The sequence below is a fragment of the Pristiophorus japonicus genome, chromosome 11, assembly GCF_044704955.1.
Source record: "Pristiophorus japonicus isolate sPriJap1 chromosome 11, sPriJap1.hap1, whole genome shotgun sequence".
Taxonomy (NCBI): domain Eukaryota; kingdom Metazoa; phylum Chordata; class Chondrichthyes; family Pristiophoridae; genus Pristiophorus; species Pristiophorus japonicus.
In genome coordinates this window covers 57,640,236-57,664,199 of record NC_091987.1, presented here as the reverse complement: position 1 = coordinate 57,664,199, position 23,964 = coordinate 57,640,236, and the positions used below count along the sequence as shown (strand labels likewise).

Here is a 23,964-nt window from a genome sequence, read left to right as displayed (position 1 = left end):
TTTGCACCTGCAGCTCACCAATCTTATTTACCAGGTTTCGTCCATTTACACACCTGCACTGTAAACCTCTCTTAGACCTTCTTGTAGTCTCATAGGGCCCAAGTTTCGGGCCGTGCCTAGAACGGCGCAGCCCCGACCTGGACACCCATTTTTCGTGCCACAAAGTGCACCTAAAAAAAACTTACAGATTCTCCGGCTCCCTGCTGGTCCTCTGGAGCCTGGCGCGGTGCAGCACGAGCTGTAGGGGGTGGAGCTAGGTCCCTGCGCTGAAAACAGTGTCAGGACCTCTGCACATTCGCGCTACAGTGGGCGCGCATGTGCAGTAGCTCCAGGCGCCCAAAACTGTGTGGGAGGGGCCCGAAGCACGCAGCCCCTAGCCCTGGCCGAATGGCCTCACTGGGGCTGCGTGCATAAGGCTGTCTCCCACGCCCAGCTCCTGCTTCCTCCCGACTCGACTCCCACACCCCCCCACCACCCCCCCCCCTGTCCCCGGACCGGACCCCCCGACACCGACCCGACTCCCGCTTCCCCTCCTGCCCCCCGCCCCCGGACCCGACCCCCCCCCGGACTGGACCCGACCAGCGCTCCCCCCCCCATCACCCGACCTCCCTCTCCCTCCCTCCGACCCGAACCGACCTCCCTTCCACCACCCCCCCGACCCGACCTGCACTCCCGACCCCCCCCCCACCGCACCCGACCTCCCACCCCCCCTGCCCGACCCAAACCGAACCAACCCGACCTCCCTCCTTCCCCCCCCACCGCCGCGACCCGACCCGCGCTACCGACCCCGACCCGCGCTCCCGCCGACTCGACCCACGCCCCCGACCCCGGACCCCGGACCCGACCCGACTCAACGCCACCTACCTGTAAATCTGGTGCTGGGGACGGGTCCTGCCCGAAGTCTTGGGCCCGGCCCGTTCAGCCTCCCTCCCCCTTCTCCTCCTTCCCCACCCCCCTTCTCCTTTCCCCCCCTTCTCCCCCCACCTTCTCCCCCCTTCTCTTTCCCCACCTCCTCCTCCCCCCTTCTCTCCCCCCCACCCCTCCTTCTCTCCCCTTCCCCCCACCCCCCCTTCTCCCCCCTTCTCTTCCTCCCCCCTCCTCCTCCTCCCCCTTGTCTCCCCCCGCACACCCCTTCTCTCCCCCCCACCCCCCCTTCTCTCCCCTTTCCCCCCACCCCCTTCTCTCCCCTTCCCCCCCACCCCCCCTTCTCTCCCCTTCCCCCCCACCCCCCCTTCTCTCCCCTTCCCCCCATCTCTCCCCTTCCCTCCCCCTTAGAAACATAGAAACATAGAAAATAGGTGCAGGAGTAGGCCATTCGGCCCTTCTAGCCTGCACCGCCATTCAATGAGTTCATGGCTGAACATTCAACTTCAGTACCCCATTCCTGCTTTCTCGCCATACCCCTTGATCCCCCTAGCAGTAAGGACCTCATCTAACTCCTTTTTGAATATATTTAGTGAATTGGCCTCAACAACTTTCTGTGGTAGAGAATTCCACAGGTTCACCACTCTCTGGGTGAAGAAGTTCCTCCGCATCTCGGTCCTAAATGGCTTACCCCTTATCTTTAGACTGTGACCCCTGGTTCTGGACTTCCTCAACATTGGGAACATTCTTCCTGCATCTAACCTGTCTAACCCCGTCAGAATTTTATATGTTTCTATGAGGTCCCCTCTCATTCTTCTGAACTCCAGTGAATACAAGCCCAGTTGATCCAGTCTTTCTTGATAGGTCAGTCCCGCCATCCCGGGAATCAGTCTGGTGAACCTTCGCTGCACTCCCTCAATAGCAAGAATGTCCTTCCTCAGGTTAGGAGACCAAAACTGTACACAATACTCCAGGTGTGGCCTCACCAATGCCCTGTACAACTGTAGCAACACCTCCCTGCCCCTGTACTCTCCCCTTCCCTCCCCCTCTGCCTCCCCCCCTGCCCCCCCCTCTCTCCCCCTCCCCTCGCTGTCAGAAACACAGACACTGACAGACAGAGAGTGAGAGACACACACAGACAGACAGACAGAGAGATAGAGACACTGACAGAGACACACTGGGGGGGCATCCCAGCACGCTGTTGGAGGGCTCCCGGTGCTGCAGTCGGTAAGTAGAAAATGTATTTCTTATTAATTTTTTTTGATTGATTTATTGGTTGATTTATTGATGTTTTTATCATTTATTATTGATGATGGTTCTTTATTTGTAAAACTGAAGTGTTTAATGTTTGTAAACTTCCTTTTAAACCCCTCCCACCCCCATTCCCTACGCCTGATTTGTAACCTACGCCTGATTTTCTAAAGTGTAGACAAGGTTTTTTCGAGCGTACAAAAATCTTCACTTACTCCATTCTAAGTTAGTTTGGAGTAAGTTTTCACTGCCGAAACTTTGAAAACAGATGTAAGTGGCTGGACATGCCCCCTTTTGAAAAAAAAATTCTGTTCCAAAGTGAAACTGTTCTAACTGACTAGAACTGGAGCAAACTAAATGCCGAGAATTTGAATTTCTAAGATACTCCGTTCTACACCAGTTGCTCCAAAAAATCAGAAGCAACTGAGGCCGAAACTTGGGCCCATTAAGTCTGAACCAACCTAATACCTTACTATTTCTTACTCTGCTTTCTGTCTCCCCCAATACTTTGTGCACTTTGTTTTTCCCTTCTAATGGTACATCCTGGTTCCCCTACCCCTGCCAAATTCATTTAAACCCTCCCCAACAGCACTAGCAACACCCCCGCCACCCCCCCCCTGAGGATATTGGTTCCGGCTCTGTTGAGATGCAACCCGTCAAGCGTGTACAGGTCCTATCTCCTCCAGAACGGCTCCCAATGTCCCAGGAATCTAAAGCCTACCCTCCTGTACTATCTCTCCAGCCACACATTGATCTGCTCTATTCTCCTATTTCTATACTCACTAGCTCGTGGCACCGGGAGTAATCTGGAGATTACTATCTTTGAGGTCTTGCTTTTTAATCTCCTTAAAATCTGCCTGCAGGTCCTCATCCCTCTTTCTATCTGTGTTATTGATACCGATACAGACCACGACCTATGGCTGTTCACCTTCCTCCCTTAGAATGTTCTGTAGCTACTCAGTGACATCCTTGACCCTGACGCCAGGGAGGCAACATACCTTCCTGGAGTCACATCCGTGGCCGCAGAAATGCCTATCCATTTCTGTGGTGTCTCTGCACCGTACTACAAACTCACACGAGGCATTTACTGCAGACACAGTCACTACGTGACCTTAACCTTTATTCCTAGGACCAAGGAGTGCTGACCCTGGGTGGGACCTCCCCTTTTATACTTGGGAACCCAGGTGAGGAGTGTCTCCCACAAGTTCACCCCCTGTGGTCAGGCTGTGCATTTCTAGGGTATAAGTACAGTGTACAGGAGTTGCATGAAGGTTACAGTTACATGAAGATTACAGTTGCATGATGGTTACATACATGACATCACCTTCCCCCTTACGTCTTTTTGTGTCAAAGGTGAAGTCTTTCAGGTGGTCGACGCTCTCTCGTGGAGCGCCGCAGTTGTGGCTCTGGTGGCTGAGCCTTGGCATGCGTCTCTGTCACCTGAGGTGATTCCGGCCTGTCCGGGCTGGCCGCAGGGACTGTGCATGCTGTGGATTGTCCTCGTTGCTCGTCCACTGGCAGTGATGTGGGTGACATCTCATGCTCTTCTTCAGGTTCCCCCGTGTCTATGCTGAACTTTTTCTTTACTTGGTCCAAGTGTTTGCGGCATATCTGCCCACTTGTTTAGTCTGACCACTATGACCCTATTGCCTTCTTTGCCAATTACTGTGCCCTCAAGCCACTTGGGTCCCGGAGCATGGTTAAGAACAAATACCGGGTCATCCATTTCTATACACCTCCCCCTTGAGTTTCGATTATGGAGCTCGGTTTGGGACTGGTGTTTGCTCTCAACAATGTCTGCCAGGGGCTGGGTGAATGAGGGACAGCCACATTTTAAGCGTGCGTTTCATGAGGAGTTCCGCTGGCAGGACTCCCGTGAGCGAGTGCGGGCGGGACCTGTAGGCCAGCAGGAGGCGCGATAGGTGGTACTGAAAGGAGGGTCCTTGGATGCGTAGCATGCCCTGTTTTATGGCTTGGACCGCACTGGCCATTGGAAGCTGGCTTGAACGGCGCTGTCCGGGCGTGTTTGATACCACTGCCCGACATAAACTCCTGGAATTCGTGGCTGGTGAAACACGGGCCATTATCGCTGACCAGGATGTCCGGCAAGCCATGGGTCGCAAAAACCATATGCAGACTCTCCACGGTGATGGATGTCGTGCACGAGTTTAATATGATGCACTCGATCCATTTCGAGTATGCATCGACAACGATCAGGAACATTTTCCCCATGAACGGGCCCATATAGTCTACGTGAATACGTGACCATGGCCTGGTGGGCCAGGGCCACGGGCTGAGTGGGGCCTCCCTGGGGGCATTGCCCAGCTGGGCACACGTCGTGCACCTGCGAGCCCAGTGTTCCAGGTCTGAGTCAATCCCTGGCCACCATACATGTGACCGGGCAGTGGCCTTCATTAACACGATGCCAGGGTGCTAGCTGTGGAGTTTCCTGATGAACGCTTCCCTGCCTTTCTGGGGCATGACTACCCGGCTGCCCCATAGCAGGCAGTCGGCTTGGATGGAGAGCTCATCCATCCGTCTCTGAAACGGTCTGACCTCCTTGGGGCACGCCCTGTGTGCGGGCGCCCAATCCCCAGTCAGGACACATTTCTTTATCATGGATAGGAGGGGGTCTCTGTTGGTCCAGAGTTTGATCTGGTGGGCTGTGATGGTGGAGCCTGCGGTGTCAAAAGCCTCAATGGCCATGACCATCTCAGCGCTTTGCTTCGTTGCCCCCTCGGTGGTGGCCAGTGGGAGCCTGCTGAGCGCGTCAGCGCAATTTTCAGTGCCTGGCCGGTGCTGTATGGTGTAATCATACGCAGCCAGCGCGAGAGCCCATTGCTGTATGTGAGCTGACGCATTGGCATTGACAGCATTGCTGTCGGACAACAGGGATGTTAACGGCTTGTGGTCTGTCTCTAGCTCGAACCGTCTACCGAAAAGGTACTGGTGCATCTTTTTCACACCGTAAACACAAGCGAGTGCTTCCTTTTCGACCATGACGTATCCACGCTCTGCCTGGGAGACTGACCTGGAGGCATAAGCCACCGGTTGGAGTCGGCCGTCATCATTACCGTGCTGCAACACACACCCAACCCCGTAGGACGATGCATCGCACGTTAAAACCAGTTTTTTACAGGGGTCATACAAAGTCAGCAGTTTGTTAGAACACAGCAGGTTCCTCGCCTTATTGAAAGCCCGTTCTTGACAGTCCCCCCAAAACCATTCACAACCTTTACGCATGAGAAATAGGAGGTGGGTGGGGTGGTTTGACCCATCCACCTCCACGGAGGTGTGTGGGGGGCCTGACCCATCCACCTCCATGGCACGAACCTGGTATTGCAGTACTTCCAGGAACGGTGCAGTGGCTCTAGGCCTTTTGGCTAAGAGCATTGGCGCAGAGTGATCCTTGATGTGTGCAAGGTGACCTCTGGCGTTTGTAATCTGACAAAGAATTGGAAAGATTGGCAACGAAAAAAAAAAAATGTGTAACGGCTCCAACAATGTGCTTAAGTTCGGCAGAAAGTTCCCGAAATAGTTCAAAAGTCCCAGGAATGATAGCAACTCTGACTTGTTGCCGGGCCTGGGCGCCCGGCGAATCGCCTCCGTTTTTGATTCAGTGGGCCGGATCCCGTCTGCGGCAACCCTCCTGCCCAAAAACTCGACCTCTGGGGCCAAAAACACACACTTGGCCTTTTTCAGCCGCAAGACGACCCGGTCCAGACAGCGTAACACCTCCTCCAGGTTATGGAGGTGTTCCTCGGTGTCTCGTCCCGTTAGAAGGATGTCGACTTGGAATATGATTGTTCCAGGAATGGATTTGAGCAAGCTTTCCATGTTCCGCTGAAAGATAGCTACCGCCGAACAAATGCCAAACAGACACCTGTTGTAGATAAATAATCCCTTGTGCATCGTGATAGTGGTCAGAAGCTTGGATTCTTCAGCCAGTTCCTGAGTCATGTAGGCCAAAGTGAGGTCCAGCTTCGTGAACAGCTTGCCACCTGCCAGTGTGGCAAAAAGGTCCTCCGCTCTCGGGAGCAGGTATTGGTCTTGCAGTGACACTCGGTTGATGGTGGCTTTGTAGTCGCCACAAATCCAGACCGTGCCATCTGCTTTAAGGACAGGAACGATGGGACTTGCCCAGTCGCAGAATTCAACGGCTGAAATTATGCCCTCTCTGAGCAGCCTGTCCAATTCACTTTCAATTTTCTCATGCATCACATACGGCAGCGCTCTGGCTTTGTGGTGTACTGGTCTGGCATCCGGAGTGATGCGTATCACTACTTTAGTGCCCTTGAACGTTCCGACACTGGGTTGAAACAGTGACCCGAATTTTTGTATGACCTGTGACCATGAACTTCGCTCCACAGATGAAATGGCGTGCACATCCCCCCATTTACAATTCATCTCGGCTAGCCAACTCCGCCCTAAAAGCGTGGGGTCATTTCCCGGGATGATCCAGAGTGGCGGCCGGTTCTGTGATCCATTATGTGTTACCACCAAGTTTGCACTGCCTAGCACTGGGATGATCTCTTTGGTGTACGTCCGTAGCTGCGTGTCAATGCATTCCAGTTTGGGCCTGCTAGCTCTGTGTGGCCATAGTCTCTCAAATTGTTGGGCGCTCATAAGTGATTGGCTAGCTCCCGTATCCAGCTCCATATGCACCGGGATGCCATTCAGTAAGACTTTCATCATCATGGGTGGCGTTTTAGTGTATGAGCTGTGGACGTCAGCCACATGAACCTGCTGAACTTCAGCATCCATGGCTTTTCCCCAGGCATCATCCTGCATTGCAGACCTCTCATCTGGTTCCTCTGTCTTACAGATTAGCCTCGCCACTGCCTTTTTGCTTATCCTGGCCAAGTGTCCACTGACGTTACAAATCCTATATTGCTGGAACCTGCAGCTTTTCGCAGTATGTCTACCCCCGCATCTCCAGCATGAGCTGAGATTGTTGTAAACAAAAGGACTGTTACCAGGCATTCCTCTCTGATTGCCCATTTGGTTGTTTCTAAACACTCTGATGGTGGGTGTTAATGGTCCCATCGCGGGACGCATTGCTCCTCGTGATGGCGTGAATTGCCGATCCCCTTTCCATTGTCCCTGTTGTGGGCCCACCCTAGAGACTGTTGCTGCCTGGGTGGTTTCGAAATGTCCTTGCCTGCCTGCGGGAACCCTAGCCGCATTCACAATGTTAACTCCCTGGTCCATCGCCACGTTGGGACCAGGGCTGCGCGCGTAAATTAGCTTGGTCTCCTCTTCCCCTGCCATGAAGGTCTGAGCTATCAACGCCGCCCCTTCTAAAGTGAAGTCCTTGGCCTCTATGAGCTTCCTGAAAATCCCGGCATGATTAATGCCCTCAATGAAAAGGTCCCTTAACATCTCCGTCCTGCAGGCATCTGTGAACTTACAGAGACTGGCCAAGCGCCGCAGGTCTGCAATGAAGTCCGAGATATTTTGTCCCTCCCGACGCCGGTGTGTGTAGAACCGGTGCCAGGCCATGTGTACGCTACTCGCCGGCTTGAGATGCTCACTGATCAGCTGGCTGAGCTCGTCAAAGGACTTTTCTGCTGGCTTTTGGGGTGCGAGCAGGTCTTTCATCAGCGCATACGCCTGTGGTCCGCAGCTGGTCAGTAGATGCACCCTCCGCTTGTCAGCCGCTGTCGCTCCCAGCCAGTCCTTCGTGACAAAGCTCTGCTGGAGTTTTTCCACGAAGTCGTCCCAGTCCTCACCCACACAGTAACGTTCCTCTGGCCATCCTCGTGGTTCGGTGATTCCCATTTCCCGCGCCAAATGTGGTGTCCCTGCACCGTACTACAAACTCACACGAGGCACGTACTGCAGACACAGTCACTACGTGACCTTAACCTTTATTCCTTGGACCAAGGAGTGCTGACCCTGGGTGGGACCTCCCCTTTTATACCTGGGAACCCAGGTGAGGGGTGTCTCCCACAAGTTCACCCCCTGTGGTCAGGGTGTGCATTTCTAGGGTATAAGTACAGTGTACAGGAGTTGCATGAAGGTTACAGTTACATGAAGATTACCGTTGCATGATGGTTACATACATGACAATTTCCCTAACATTTGAATCCACTACCACTATTGCTTTCCCGATCTTCCTCCTCCCCCTGTACAGCTGAGCCATCAATGGTGCTGTGGACTTGGCTCTGGCTGTACTCCCAGAGGGACTATCGCCCTCACCAGTATTCAGTACTGCATAGTGGTTGGAGAGTGAGATATATTCAGGGCACTACCTGCCTGGTCCTCCTTTTCTGTCTGACAGTCACCCATTCCCTCTATGCCTGCATACTCTTAACCAAATTATGTTCTTGACACCAACTTCAATTCAAATTTAGCAGTAGTTTTTTCTTAAAGTAATTGAGTGCACTGTAGATGGAAGCAGAAAGTTGCAAAGTGACATTGATAGGCTAAGTGAATCGGCAAAACTGGCAGATGGAGTTCAATGTGGGGAAATATGGGGTCATCAACTTTGGATCTAAGAAAGATAGATCAGAATATTTTCTAAATGGGGAGAAGCTAGGAACTGTGGAGGAGCAGAGAGATTTAGGGGTCCAAGTACAGAAATCACTAAATGCGAGTGGACTGGTACAAATTTTCTTTTTAAAAAAAGCTAATGAAATGTTGACCTTTATCTCAAGAGGACTGGCATACAAAGCAGTGGAAATTATGTTACAGTTATATAAAGCTCTGGTTAGACCCCATTTAGAGTACTGCATTCAATTATGAGCACCGCACCTCAGGAAGAATATACTGGCCTTGGAGGGGTGCAGCGCATATTCACCAAAATTATATTGGAGTTAAAAGGGTTAATTTATGAGGGCAGGTTGAGGTTGCACAGATAAGCCTTGTATTCCCTTGAGTATAGAAGATTAGGGGTGATCTAATTGAGATGTTTAAGATGATTAAAGGATTTAATAGGGTAGATAGAGAGAAACTATTGGGGGAGTCCAGAACAAGGGTATAATTAGATCTCGGTCATTCAGGGCTGATGTCAGAAGCATTCCTTCACACAAAGGGAAGTGAAAATCTGGAACTCTCTCCCCAAAAGCTGTTAAGGCTAGGTCAATTGAAAATTCCAAAACTGAGATTGGTAGATTTTTGGTAGGCAAGGGTATTGAGCCAAGGCAGGTAGGTGGAGTTAAGATATAGATCAGCCATGATCTAATTGAATGGCAGAACAGGCTGGAGGGGCTGAATGGCCTACTTATGATCTTATGGCTGATGTTATTTTTATCTCAGGGTACAAAGTCAATGTTGAGTTGAGAAAGGTAACTTGCCAACAGAAGGGATCAAGGGAACATTGAAGGATAACTAAACCAGTTCCTATGTCAGGTAGAAGTTCCAGCAACCAATTCAAGAGCAGCATTGGCAGTAGCTGAAATCAAACAAACCTCCTGTTTAATTAATGGCAAAGACAGCAAGAGAATGATAGCTTAACAGTCAGGGAGGTCATCAAACTAAATTAAAAACCAACATCATATTTAATATCTTCATAAATGAGCTGGACCCAGGAGTCACAAGCACAGTGGCTAAATTTACAGATGATGCAAAGTTAATGCAAGCGATAGACTACAAAGCTGAACAGGACAGGTTATATGAAGATTTGAATGTACTTGGGGATCAGACAGACAAATGACAGGTGAAATTCAATGTAGAGAATTGCTAAGTGCTTCACATGGGGACAAAAAATTTAGGAAGTGATTATTATTGAAATGGAAATAATATATACAGAAAATTAAAAAGATCGGGGGTCCTAATTTAGCAACAATTGACGCAATGACAACAATGCTTGGTGTCAGTAAGGCAAATCAAATATTGTGATGCGTTAAAAGGTAAATGTTGAGCTGCAATAGTGAGATAATCCTGCCACTTTCTAAATTACTGGTGCGGCCGTACTTTAAAATGTTGTGTTTAGTTTTAGTCGCCAGAGTACAAAAAGGATATTGCAGCATTCGAGAGGGTACAGAAGAGAGCAACCAAAATTACTGAGAGGATGGAAAGACTGGATTATGAGGAGTAATTATGTCGGCTGGGCATGTTCTCACTGGAGAAGAGAGGTGGTGTAATTGGTGTTTTTTAAATTTCTAAAGGGAATAGATAATGTAGATCATGATAAGCTGTTCCAGCATGCCCAGACAGTAGATATAGAGGATGCAGCCTGTGCTTGAAGGGGGGTAAATTGAAAATGAATCTGAAGAAACGTTATTTTAGTGAGCAAGTGGTGAATCTATGGAACAAGCTCCCTAGGGAAACAGAAAATATTGCTTCATTCAAATGCAAATTATATAGATTTCTTTCAGAAAATAACATTTTGGGATATAGTCTATGAATAATCTCAGCTATGAAGGCGAGAATCTTGCCAGTGCTCAGAGGGTGGGTTTGAAGGCGGGTCTGCTGTCAAGATCTAAAAGATTGACAGCGGGGCGATATCCATCTCCTTGTTAATTTCCCAAGTGCCGGCTCTGCCTGTGGTTTGCAGACCCGGCATTAAGTGGCTGGTCAGGCAATTGAAATACTTAAGAGCTGTTTAAAGGTATTTAAGCAGCATTTTACCAGATCCTAATGATTTTTTCCAATTTTTACACAAAGTTCACATCCCTCGGGATCACATCGGGTAAGTGTGTCGGGTTCTCAATGATTCTCCATTGCTGTGAATAGTTGACAACCTCAAAGTGGTATAAAAGCTACCATTTCACAGCTGTTCAACTTCCAATCTTAGAAGCTGGAGCCTTCAGGATTTGGACTACATTTTTCAGCATTATGGAGGTTTCAAGTGTTTGGAGTGAACTCTCTATCCAGTATCATCTCCTTGGAGCAATCTCTCTCACCGCTGACCGATCGCTTCTGTAATCTCAACTTCAGCTGCCATCTATTCCATCAGCATCGGTACCCTTGAAAAACTCTCACCTTGGTCCTGAGAATCCCACCACAATCGGCCCCAACACCAGCAGCACCAGGCACACTAGCATTGCCAACAACATCACCAACCGTCTCCGCAATCAACTGATGCTGCACAGGACACAGGGCATCTGTACCTGACCACATTGCTGCCCGGAACACCAGGGATGGCCTCACCATGGACAGATTGACTTCACTTGGTGTTGTACACTCTGGCTGCCACATGTTGCACCAAGTTGCCCCCGACCCTGACCCCTGCCCCCACACCAACACCATAAAGCATCCCTACAATACTCAAGCCATTCATTTCATACGCATCACCATTGAGGGAGGGAGGCCTACCATCAAGTATCACATTCACTGCAACTCACTAAGCCACTTCTAAAAGTGCACACAGATCTGTCCAAGAAGGCAAAGTGTTGAACATAAAGATTTCAATGTTTGACAACAAATTATCAGAAACTTTACATGAACATTGGCGATAACACCCAAGTGCCTACCCTTGTGTGTTGTTGGGTGGTATGCTTGGACAAGGATTACGGTGAGTGTGAGGGGTGGCTAGCGAGATGAGGACGTGATAATGTAGATAGAGAGGAATGGGTGGAGGTGCAAGGTCAGTTGGTGTGAGTAAGGATGTGCAGGGGTAGAGTAGGGAAGACAGAATGATGGGGATGTGATGAGTGGCACAGTAGGATAAGGTTGAGTGTAGCTTTGCAGTAATGTTTCTCTACTGAGATTATTGAAAGGTTTGCGCCACTACAGCCAGGCGCACCTGACGATATCCCTGCTTGTGCCCTCCTGTGCAATGTGTAACCAGGCTGCGCTGGTGTCCTGGGGAGGTCTCTTCCGCCCATTGGAAGGGAAGAGAACCTTCCTGCGTGCTGTGACTCCCTCCATAAGCATCTGGATGGAGTCAATAGAGAGCTTGGGTGCGACTGTGCACCTGTGTGCAGTGCTTATCAGTGTTTGCAGCAGCTCAATGCTGCAGAACACTGACAGCTGTCAAAATGAATGTGGACATGGTCCCTTTAAGAAAACCGGCTGAAACCGCACCATCAGATGACATCATCAGACCCGCTTCCTTTTAATTGGCCGGAAACTTGCAGGGCAGGTTTAACAAGCCCCATCATTGTAAAATCATATCGGAGGTCGGGATCGAGACAGCTGCAGGTTCGGGACGCGCCAAGGACGTCGCATGCCCCGGACACGTCAAGGTTGGTAAAATCCAGCCTGAAATATAGTAAGTGTAGTGTGTTTGAGAGGAACAGGTGACTTTCAACCTATGGTTGCCAAATCTTTTCACCACTGGCTGGATTTCCTAGTCACATGTCTGAGTCTGTTGCAGACTAACTGCTATTGATTTTGAGTTTGTGTAGAAACATAGAAAATAGGTGCAGGAGTACGCCATTTGGCCCTTCAAGCCTGCACCACCATTCAATAAGATCATGGCTGATCATTCCCTCAGTACCCCTTTCTTGCTTTCTCTCCATACCCCTTGATCCCTTTAGCCATAAGGGCCATATCTAACTTCCTCTTGAATACATCCAATGAACTGGCATCAACAACTCTCTGTGGTAGGGAATTCCGCAGGTTAACAACTCTGTGAGTGAAGAAGTTTCTCCTCATCTCAGTCCTAAATGGCCTACCCCTTATCCTAAGACTGCGTCCCCTGGTTCTGGACTTCCCCATCATCGAGAACATTCTTCCCGCATCTAACCTGTCCAGTCCCGTCAGAATCTTGTAAGTTTCTTTGAGATCCCCTCTCATCCTTCTAAACTCCAGTGTATAAAGGCCCAGTTGATCCAGTCTCTCCTCATATGTCAGTCCCGCCATCCCGGGAATCAGTTTGGTGAACCTTCGCTGCACTCCTTCAATAGCAAGAATGTCCTTCCTCAGATTAGGAGACCAAAACTGAACACAATATTCCAGGTGAGGCCTCACCAATGCCCTGTACAACTGCAGTAAGACCTCCCTGCTCCTAGACTCAAATTCCCTAACTATGAAGGCCAACATACCATTTGCCTTCTTCACCACCTGCTGTACCTGCATGCCAACTTTCAAGGACGGATGAATCATGACACCCAGGTCTCGTTGCACCTCCCCCTTTCCTGCCGCCATTCAGATAATATTCTGCCTTCGTGTTTTTACCCCCAAAGTGGATAGCCTCACATTTATCCACATTATACTGCATTTGCCATGCATTTGCCCACTCACCTAATCTGTCCAAGTCATCCTGCAGCCTTTTAGCGTTCTCCCAACGCTAGTGTCATCTGCAAACTTAAGAGATATTACACTCAATTCCTTCATCTAAATAATTAATGTATATTGTAAAGAGCTGGGGTCCCAGCACTGAGCCCTGCGGCACTCCACTAATCACTGCCTGCCATTCTGAAAAGGACATGTTTATCCCAACTCTCTGCTTCCTGTCTGTCAACCAGTTCTCTATCCACGTCAATACATTACCCCCAATACCATGTGCTTTGATTTTGCACAGCAATCTCATGTGTGTGACATTGTAAAATGACTGATAGCAATTAGCAGTCCATTTTACGTGTCTCCCAATTTTTATTTCTTTTGAAGTCAATGGAAATAAAAATCGAGAGAGATGTAAAGCGGGCCGCTGACTCGCTTTCACCCTTTTTACACTACCAAACAGAATCAATCCACATCATTGATAGAGATTGGCATGATTAGTCATAATTTCCATTATTGTTGAAGCATGTGACTAGCAGGATGGTAGAAAGAGAACTAGATGGACCGTGGTCATTTTTCATCTAGCAATCCCTGTGCTCCTACGTCACTCATCTGGAACAAGAGTTTATGTTACTGCATTGCATCAATCAACATAATCCAAACTGTTGAACAATGTACAGAATGGAGAATTTTTTTTAAAGTGTTATCAGAGGACATGGTGGCACCATGCACTGATATTACAGCATCCCATATCACAGACTGGTATAATGTAACATGTGATTCCTAAATGACTACTATCTAATTTTTCCCATGCCAGCAGTGAAAAGTAGGTGCTGTGCACTTCAAACAAAGAGAGAAGAATAAAGGGGCTGGGGAAAGGGAGAACAACAGTTTTCTTTCTGCACAGCTTGTGAAAGATAGCCTGCAGTGTATTGATTGCAGCCGTGCTATCTGAAGATCATGAGAATTTGCAAATTGCCTCAGCAGTCAAGTGATTAATAGGGACTTCCATGATTGTGGTTACCTGTGTAAGTGTCGACAGCAGTTTCCTGTTGGAGGGTAGTATGTTCATTTCTGGTAAAATTGGATGTTACGATAAACAATTATTGGACAGTTTGAGTTTTGCCCGAAGTACAGTAATTATATTTGTCTCCCTCTGGTGGTTTTGGGCTGAAATCATAGTTGTGCAACATTACCTACTCAGTGGACTTCGCAGCGAACGTGGTCTGTGTATGCAATTAGCCATTTACTGTCATAACTGTAACAACAGGAAGGTAATATAAGATACCCTATTCTTGTATACATATATATGTAGGATTAGGATTTGGTTTAATCTCATATGATTAAGGTTTTTGCTTTCTTTTCTCTGTGTGTGATAAGAGCCCTATAAAAATCTTAAGCCTTCCTTTACAATTCGTAGAGACATGAGAAAAAGCAGGTCATATTGTTCATTTCTCTGTATGAATATTACTTTAGACAACAAGTGTGTCAAGACTTGGTCAAACTCAATAAAGATCATGTGCAACCAAGAAATTGGTTCAAGAACCTTACAGTAAGGATGCATTGTTTCTGCATCAAATTTATAACTATCGACAATTATTTTCAAATTTCTCCAGTTCTCAGCAGCATGGATTATCCATGATGGTTAGCGAGTTTATTCAATGAGATGTTGAGCCCTACAGGCAGGAAGGTATTGGGTTCAGTCCTTCCCTGGGCTGAGTTAGCTGATTCCTGATGGAATGGAATGGTGGCAGGGATGCTACGTTTGGCCTTGGCATCTCTGGGTCAGGGAAGTCAAACAAATCCAGGATTCCAGCTCCTGATTGTAATCCTGTTATCCATGTTGGAAATGTGTAAGTGTAGACATCAGGTGAGGTTGCCCCACGCTCCTCAGCATTTGCATATCTAACTGGCATTCACTGTCAAAGACCACACATGAATAATCGCCACTTGGGTGAGGGACCAGGGAGTGATCCACACTCAGGGAACAGTACACCAACAAGGAGCACATGGTTTTAGAAGAGGAGAGGAAGAAAATCAATGGAGAAACATTAACAAAAACCATTCCAACTATGTACAGCAAGAGCATCAGCGTAGCTCAGTGGTGGTGCTTTGGCGGGGGGGGGATTTTAACCTAAAATAATGGGTGGGTTTGGAGAGTGGGGGTTGTTAAATTGTTAAAAATGGGATTCCTGGCCTGATCCCACCTCCAACCCACCCACCTCTGGTTATAACAGAGGCAGACAGGGGTGGGAGTGGGGCGGACATCCAACCCGCTCTAGGGGTGGAACATCAATTTAAATGTTATGATGAGGCTGGAAGCCTCTTTCTAACCATTTTGTTTTTAACTGCATACTGACGGGTTCGCACAATTCGTGAAACCCGGCAGTTAAAGCAAGGACTGCTGGATCCAGGAGCCAAGTGGATTTATAGCTACCTTCTATATCTAGGGTCCCTACCTAACCATCCCTGGTCCTGGAGACACCCTCACGAGACCTCCGATCACTTCCACATGCCTCCAGCCACCCCTCATCCCCCACCCTAATGATGATGCTGGGAAGAGCCACCGTTCTCTGGTGGCTAGCCCCGATCCCCTCTCTCACCCCCACCATCATCTCTACCCAACCTCCCCACCCCATCCTCCCGATCATTTAAACTGCACGGCTCGATCAACGATCGCTGGCCAATGCCGCCCTCCCCCCAGTCCATTGCCCGGCCTCAATTCCCGATCCTCTCTTCCATCACCCTCACCCAATACTTCCCCTGGCCTGGTCTGTATCTTCCCCCCTGATCCATTGCCCTGCCCCTCGATCGTCCCCCTGATCGATTGCCCTGCCCCATGATCCCCGGCTGTCTCCCCTCCCCCCCGATCCATTGCCCAGCCCCCTGATTGTCCCCCCTTCCTCCCGATCCATTGCCCAGTCCCCCGATTGTCCCCCCTCTCCCCGATCCATTGCCCTGCCTCACGATCCCCGGTTGTCTCCCCGCTCCCCCCCCGATCCATTGCCCATCCCCATGATCCCCGGTTGTCTCCCCCCTCCAGATCCATTGCCCCGACCCCCGATCGTTCCCCCTTCCCTCCCATTCCTTCCCCTCTTCCCCCCCTCCTCTCCACTCTCCCTCCTCCCCATCCCCACTCCCCTCCCACCCCTCCCTCCACTCTCCTCCCACATCCCTCCCCCCGCTGCCCCCCCATCTCCCCCCGTTTCCCTCTCGATCCATTGCCCAGCTCGGTCCTCACATGAACCCTTCTACATTGTTGGTGATGTAGTCTTTTGGATCAGGTATTAAACTGAGATTCCATCTGCTTGTTCAGGTGGACATAAAAGATCAAATTGCACTATTTGAAGATAAGCATGGGAGTTATTCTGGTGTCCTAGTCAATATTTATTCCCAATCAACACCACCAAAACATATTAACTGGTTATTTATCTCATTTTGGGAATTTGCTGCACTCAATTGGTTGCTGTGTTTGCCTATGTAACAGCAGTGAAGTTCTTTACAACATCCTGAGGATGTAAAAGGTGTTATGTAAATGCAAGTACTTATTTTTTCTTCCTGATCCCTGCTAAAAACTGATTAGCTGTTGAAAAGTCTGATTCAACATTGCATTTTGTCCCTTCCTCTTACAAAGCTTCTTATCCTACTAGTTCTCGGGCTACTGGTAATACTCTAGTGCTTCATCCAGGTAACCATTCTTTGTGTTAGCCTACACAATGAATATCGGGATTCTCTTCATAGGAAACAACATAGCTGAGCCTAATCCTGTTCTTATATGAAGTTTACTAAAGCAGAGTTCCAGCATAAGTCACTGATTATTGAGCAGAAGCAGGAACCTTGCTATTTCTCCCCCTCTGGCTTGTGAGAGCTGAGGTCAACAACATCCTTCCTACCACCTTAAATCACATCAAGTAATTGTACAGACCAGGGTAAATAGAGAGAAATTGTTTCTGCTGGTGTGGGAGTCTCGGACCCAGGTTATTCAGCAGAGTAGTTGGGAAATATTTCTTCACACATAGGGTGGTAGAAGTGTGGAACTCTCTCCTACAAAATCCAATGGATTCTAGCTCAATTAATGATTTTAAATCGGAGATTGATAGATTTTTGCTCGACAAGGATATAAAAGGATATGGAGCCAAGGCAGGTGAATGGAATTCCTTTCAAAATCCTAAAAAATCTCAATCAAATCACCCCTTTACCTTCTGTATTCCAGGGAATATAAACCTAGTTTATGTAATCCCTCCTCATAATCCAACCCTTGGAGCCCTGGTAACATTCTGGTCAATCTGCACTGCCACGGCCAATCTATCCTTTCTAAAGTGCAATGCCTAGAGCTATACACAGTACTCCTGATGTGGGCCAACCAGGAATTTTGTGCAGCCATAGCAAAACTTTCTTCCCTTTATATTCTAGCCCTCGAACTATAAAGGCTGACACTCCATTAGCCCCTTTGATTATTTTTTATACCTGAGTACTACATTTTCATGATTATGTGTACATGGACCACTAAATCTCTTTGGACCTCCACTGTTCCAGCTTTTCACAATTTAAATAATACTTGGATCTATTCTATTTTTTGGTCCAAAATGGATGACCTCACACTTACCTGCATTGAAATCCATCTGCCCACTCACTTAACCTTTCAATGTCTCTTTGTAATTTAATGCTCCCATCTACATACCATCAGTCTTTGTGTCATCTGAAAACATGCTATATGGCTCTCTATTTGTGTTATCTAAGTCATTCATAAATATAGTGACTAGTTGAGGCCCCAGCACAGATCCATTTGGGACATCACTACTACAACAACAATAACAACTTGTACTTATGTAGCACCTTTTAACGTAGTAAAACGTGCCAAGGTGCATTATCAAACAAAATTTGCCACCTATCCACCACATAAGGAGATATTAGGGCAGATGACCAAAAGCTTGATCAAAGAGGTTGGTTTTAAAGAGTGGCTTAAAAGAAGGAAAAGGGGGTAGAGAAGCAGAGGTGTTTAGGGATGTAATTCCAGAGCTTAAGGCCTTGGCAATTGAAGGCACGGCTGCCAATGGTTGAGCGATTATAATCAGAGATACTCGAGTTCCGAATTGGAGGAGAACAGATATCTCGGGGGTTTGTGGGGCTGGAGGAGATTACAGAGATAGGGAGGGGCGAGGCCATGGAGGGATGTGAAAACAAAGATGAGAATTTTAAAATCGAGGCGATGCTTAACCGGGAGCTAATACAGGTCAGCGAGCACAGGGGTGATAGATGAACGAGACTTTCTGCTCATCCAGTACTGGATGTCGGACAAGCAGTCTATGTGTGCTATTAAAATACCAGTAAACTGCTATGGATTCCGATTGAAAATATATTCCTGACACTTGGCTTGAGAAAAAAGCTAAAAACTAAAAATGAACCATAAATTTTGACCACAGTGCAATATACACTCAATGCTGTTATTTTGCAACCTGTAGGAAATGACTTAATTTTATATTTTTAAATAAAATTACAATAAAGTGAACAATAAGATGTTCGGAGCATCAGGTCCAGAATATACTCTAGAATAATGTGTAATTTAGTTTGAGACGAAGGATAGTAAAAGAATACACTCTGGAGCCTTGATTCTGTCAGAAAGATGAATATAATCTAGCAGTGCCACATCTATCGATTTGTATGAGAACAAATGATAAATATCGTGTAGTACAGAACCTTGGAGCAGCATGATGCAATGATAGACAGTTTTGAATTGACCTAGGAAAATTTGTCCGTGAAATACGGTGCGCAGAATGTTTTGTAAGAAAAAAATATTTCTATTACCATTTCAATTGAATCTGTAGTTTGAAGACCATGTTAAATTCGGGTCATCAGAAAGAAAGCAGTATATTGTTGCTATGGATGTTATGTATGTAATAACTCGATAGACTGAACACTGTAAACTAACACAGGTACGAACCTGGCTCTGCTTTATTTGGGCCCAAAAGGAATACATTACATGATGGCTTGTCTTTTATACCTGGGCCACACACATGCGTACAGCCCAATGGCCTCAGACAGTCGCGCCACCTGGTGGCTAGTAGCCTCAAGCATACATACATGACAATGGAAATGAACACCAGTCCAGTTCAGTTAATTGAAATTTGGCATAAAGCAGTCAGTTAATTATATGAATTAAGGTTTTGCAATGAAGCGACGTCCAAACCAAAAAGTCTAATTATCAGGTTCTCCAGCAATATATAGGATATATTTTCTTTGGAGGCAGTTCAGAGAAGGTTCACTAGGTTGATTCCGAGGATGAGGGGGTCGACTTATGAGGAAAGGTTGAGTAGGTTGGGCCTCAACTCATTGGAATTCAGAAGAATGAGAGGTGATCTTATCGAAATGTATAAGATTATGAGGGGGCTTGACAAGGTGGATGCAGAGAGGATATTTCCACTGATGGGGGAGACTAGAACTAGAGGGCACGATCTTAGAATAAGGGGACTGCCCATTTAAAACAGAGATGGGGAGAAATTTCTTCTCCCAGAGGGTTGTAAATCTGTGGAATTCGCTGCCTCAGAGAGCTATGGAAGCTGGGACATTGAATACATTTGACAGAAATAGACAGTTTCTTGAGTGATAAGGGGTTATGGAGAGCGAGCTGGGAAGTGGAGCTGAGTCCATGATCAGATCAGCAATGATCTTATTGCATGGCGGAGCAGGCTCGAGTGGCCGTATGGCCTACTCCTGTTCCTATTTCTTATGGTCTGTGGAAGAAATGGGCCTGATGGTCTGATTGCCATTTCCTCATTGCATGCTTTGTTACGTTTGTAACAATAATTGAATATTGATTTTAACAAAAAGAATGAAAAAAATTGCATTCTGGTTGGAATGGAGCTATTCCTACATTGAAATCAATTTCAATAGTTACAAGCGAACATATAAAAAGAAATTCTGGCAAAGGGTCACAGACCCGAAACGTTAACTTTGTTTCTCTGATGCTGCCTGGCCTGCTGAGATTTCCAGCATTTTTTGTTTTTATTTCTGATTCCAGCATCTGCAGTATTTTGCTTTTATATAAAAAGGCTAGGGATGGATCATTAGGCCCATTAAATACAGCCCATCCAGACCTGGTGCAACCAAGTACACAATTGATGCAACGTATAAACATGCAATCTCCAGGAAGAAGCAAAAACAGATTGCAGTCAATTAAAAAAAAAACTCCCACTCCCCCAAATAATGCCCAGGAGACTGTGGGCCCCAGAGGAGCAGGAGCAATTTCAATGTTGAGAATTTCCTTTAAATCTGAAATTGACCAGCAAAAAAAGCCTAGCTGGTCCATCAGGCCTACCCCATACACTATCCTCTTGAAGCCATGCAGAGAGCCAGCACCCACCATACCAAATGGCAATGTATTCCATGGAGCATCATGACTCCCAGAAGCCATGTAATCTCCTGAGAGAGACAAAAAGAGAGGGAAAAAACCCAGTCAATAAGAGAAAGAATAGACATGAAAATTCTTCACTGACTCACTCAGGCAATCAAAAGCAGTCCAGAAGATCACATGGACCAAGTGATACCTATAAAAACACATACCTTCTATATGAACTTCTACTTGTACTTCTTTCAATTTAGTATACTGTATTCACAGTTCATGATGTGGTCTCCTCTACATTGGGGAGACCAAACGTAGATTGGGTGACCGCTTTGCAGACACCTTCGTTCAGTCCGTAAGTGTGATCCCGAGCTTCTGGTCACCTATCACTTTAATTCTCCGCTCCACTCCCATCTCTCTGTCCTCGGCCTCCTACACTGTTCCAATGAAGCTCAACGCAAGCTCGGGGAACAGCACCTCATTGTTCGTTTAGGCACTTTCCACCCTTCTAAACTCAACACCGAGTTCAACAATTTCAGATCATGACCTCTGCCCATCTGTTTTTCCCCTTTCCTCTTTTTTTTAAACCCCGTCCCCTTTTTTTCTGCTTCCCGTGGCAGCTGGTGATGATTCAGCCATTCACACCCCATCTAGACTCATCTTTTGTTTCTTAACTTGTGCCATTACCAACTCATTTTTGCCCATCATTCCTTTTGTCTCTTAAATCTCTTCTGCCTTCCACCCTATCACAGACCTTCCCTTTTGTTCTTTCCTCTCCTCCCCTTTCACTGTCCCTGCACTTCCTTAAGAATCTGTTACATCTCAAACTTTTCTAGTTCTGACAAAGGGTCACAGACCTGAAACGTTAACTCTGTTTCTCTCCACAGATTTCCAGCATTTTCTGTTTTTATTTCAGATTCCAGCATCTGCAGTATTTTGCTTTTGTACCTTCTATATGATGTGATCTCTGCCCCAGTCAAGAACTGATCCAGCTTCCTCTTGAAGCCATGCAGAGAGCCAGCACCCACCATACCAAATGGCAATGTATTCCAGAAGCTTGCTACTTTCTGGGAAAAGAAGAACCACCTCACATCCAGTCTATACCCCTGGTCCTCCCCATTTTGTTAAACTGATAGGCACACTATCCAGCTCTTTATAATTATTTCATAGACTATCAGGTTGCCTCTAAGTCTACGCTGCTCTAAAGTAAATAGACCAGGGTCCTTGAGGCTATCTAAGTAGCTGAGGTTTTTTATGCAAGGAATCATTCTTGTAGCTCTCCTCTGGACCTTTTCCAAGGACACTATTATCACCTACCATGTGAAGAGGTGAAACAAATTGGGGCACAATATTCCAGGGGCGGTCTGACCAGTGACCTATATAGGTTCAAAATTTAATTTAGCTTCAGATACTTCACTGTGTAAAATGCCCTCCAGGATTTTCTGTTTTATTTCAGGTTCCTTTTTATGTGGAAGATTGCATAATTGCCAACTGTGTTTTCGTCTGCAGGACCTATCAATTGAAAAGCCTCCTCCCGCCCGCCAGGTGTCACTGTGGCTCCTCCTCCCGCCCGCCAGGTGTCACAGTGGCTCCTCCTCCCGCCCGCCAGGTGTCGCTGTGGCTCCTCCGCCCGCCCGCCAGGTGGCGCTGTGGCCGGGACCGGCTCAGACCGACGTCAGCTGTCTGTCCTTCCATCCACGTCAGGAGCGGCTCAGAGCCGAGCAGCGGGTGAGGGACGGAGCAGAGGCCCGGAGGATGGAGGAGTACCAGTCCACGGACGAAGTGAGTGTGGCCAGGTGACGGGTGCTCGGACAGGACTGTTCGCCGGAGGGTGACAGCTCACTGAGGCCGGTGTGCCTGAGTCCGGGCTCCGCCTCAAGCCGGGAGTGGCCGCACTAGGGAGGCGACCATCAGCGAGAGCCTCGGCCGATCGTCGGTCCTCCCCCTTCCCCGTCTCTCTGCCTTCCCCCTTCCCCCTTCCCCCTTCCCCGTCTCTCTGCCCTCCCCCTTCCCCCTTCCCCCTTCCCCGTCTCTCTGCCCTCCCCCTTCCCCCTTCCCCGTCTCTCTGCCCTCCCCCTTCCCCCTTCCCCCTTCCCCGTCTCTCTGCCCTCCCCCTTCCCCCTTCCCCCTTCCCCGTCTCTCTGCCCTCCCCCTTCCCCGTCTCTCTGCCCTCCCCCTTCCCCGTCTCTCTGCCCTCCCCCTTCCCCGTCTCTCTGCCCTCCCCCTTCCCCCTTCCCCGTCTCTCTGCCCTCCCCCTTCCCCCTTCCCCGTTCCCCGTTCCCCGTCTCTCTGCCCTCCCCCTTCCCCTTCCCCGTCTCTCTGCCCTCCCCCTTCCCCGTCTCTCTGCCCTCCCCCTTCCCCGTCTCTCTGCCCTCCCCCTTCCCCGTCTCTCTGCCCTCCCCCTTCCCCGTCTCTCTGCCCTCCCCCTTCCCCGTCTCTCTGCCCTCCCCCTTCCCCGTCTCTCTGCCCTCCCCCTTCCCCGTCTCTCTGCCCTCCCCCTTCCCCGTCTCTCTGCCCTCCCCCTTCCCCGTCTCTCTGCCCTCCCCCTTCCCCGTCTCTCTGCCCTCCCCCTTCCCCGTCTCTCTGCCCTCCCCCTTCCCCGTCTCTCTGCCCTCCCCCTTCCCCGTCTCTCTGCCCTCCCCCTTCCCCGTCTCTCTGCCCTCCCCCTTCCCCGTCTCTCTGCCCTCCCCCTTCCCCGTCTCTCTGCCCTCCCCCTTCCCCGTCTCTCTGCCCTCCCCCTTCCCCGTCTCTCTGCCCTCCCCCTTCCCCGTCTCTCTGCCCTCCCCCTTCCCCGTCTCTCTGCCCTCCCCCTTCCCCGTCTCTCTGCCCTCCCCCTTCCCCGTCTCTCTGCCCTCCCCCTTCCCCGTCTCTCTGCCCTCCCCCTTCCCCGTCTCTCTGCCCTCCCCCTTCCCCGTCTCTCTGCCCTCCCCCTTCCCCGTCTCTCTGCCCTCCCCCTTCCCCGTCTCTCTGCCCTCCCCCTTCCCCGTCTCTCTGCCCTCCCCCTTCCCCGTCTCTCTGCCCTCCCCCTTCCCCGTCTCTCTGCCCTCCCCCTTCCCCGTCTCTCTGCCCTCCCCCTTCCCCGTCTCTCTGCCCTCCCCCTTCCCCGTCTCTCTGCCCTCCCCCTTCCCCGTCTCTCTGCCCTCCCCCTTCCCCGTCTCTCTGCCCTCCCCCTTCCCCGTCTCTCTGCCCTCCCCCTTCCCCGTCTCTCTGCCCTCCCCCTTCCCCGTCTCTCTGCCCTCCCCCTTCCCCGTCTCTCTGCCCTCCCCCTTCCCCGTCTCTCTGCCCTCCCCTTCCCCGTCTCTCTGCCCCTCCCCCTTCCCGTCTCTCTGCCCTCCCCCTTCCCGTCTCTCTGCCCTCCCCCTTCCCCGTCTCCTCTGCCCTCCCCTTCCCCGTCTCTC

At 49.2% G+C, this 23,964-nt stretch overlaps 1 protein-coding gene across 1 annotated transcript in view; it reads left to right on the top strand.

Moving 5' to 3' along the window:
• The first annotated feature begins 22,234 nt into the window (after positions 1 to 22,234).
• Positions 22,235 to 23,964, top strand: part of dynlt3 (dynein light chain Tctex-type 3) — a 20,566-nt gene continuing 18,836 nt past the window's right edge. The window contains exon 1 of the mRNA XM_070893404.1: positions 22,235 to 22,348. Coding sequence (XP_070749505.1) covers positions 22,322 to 22,348 — 27 coding nt within the window. The 5' untranslated portion in view covers positions 22,235 to 22,321. The remainder of the gene's footprint in view (positions 22,349 to 23,964) is intronic.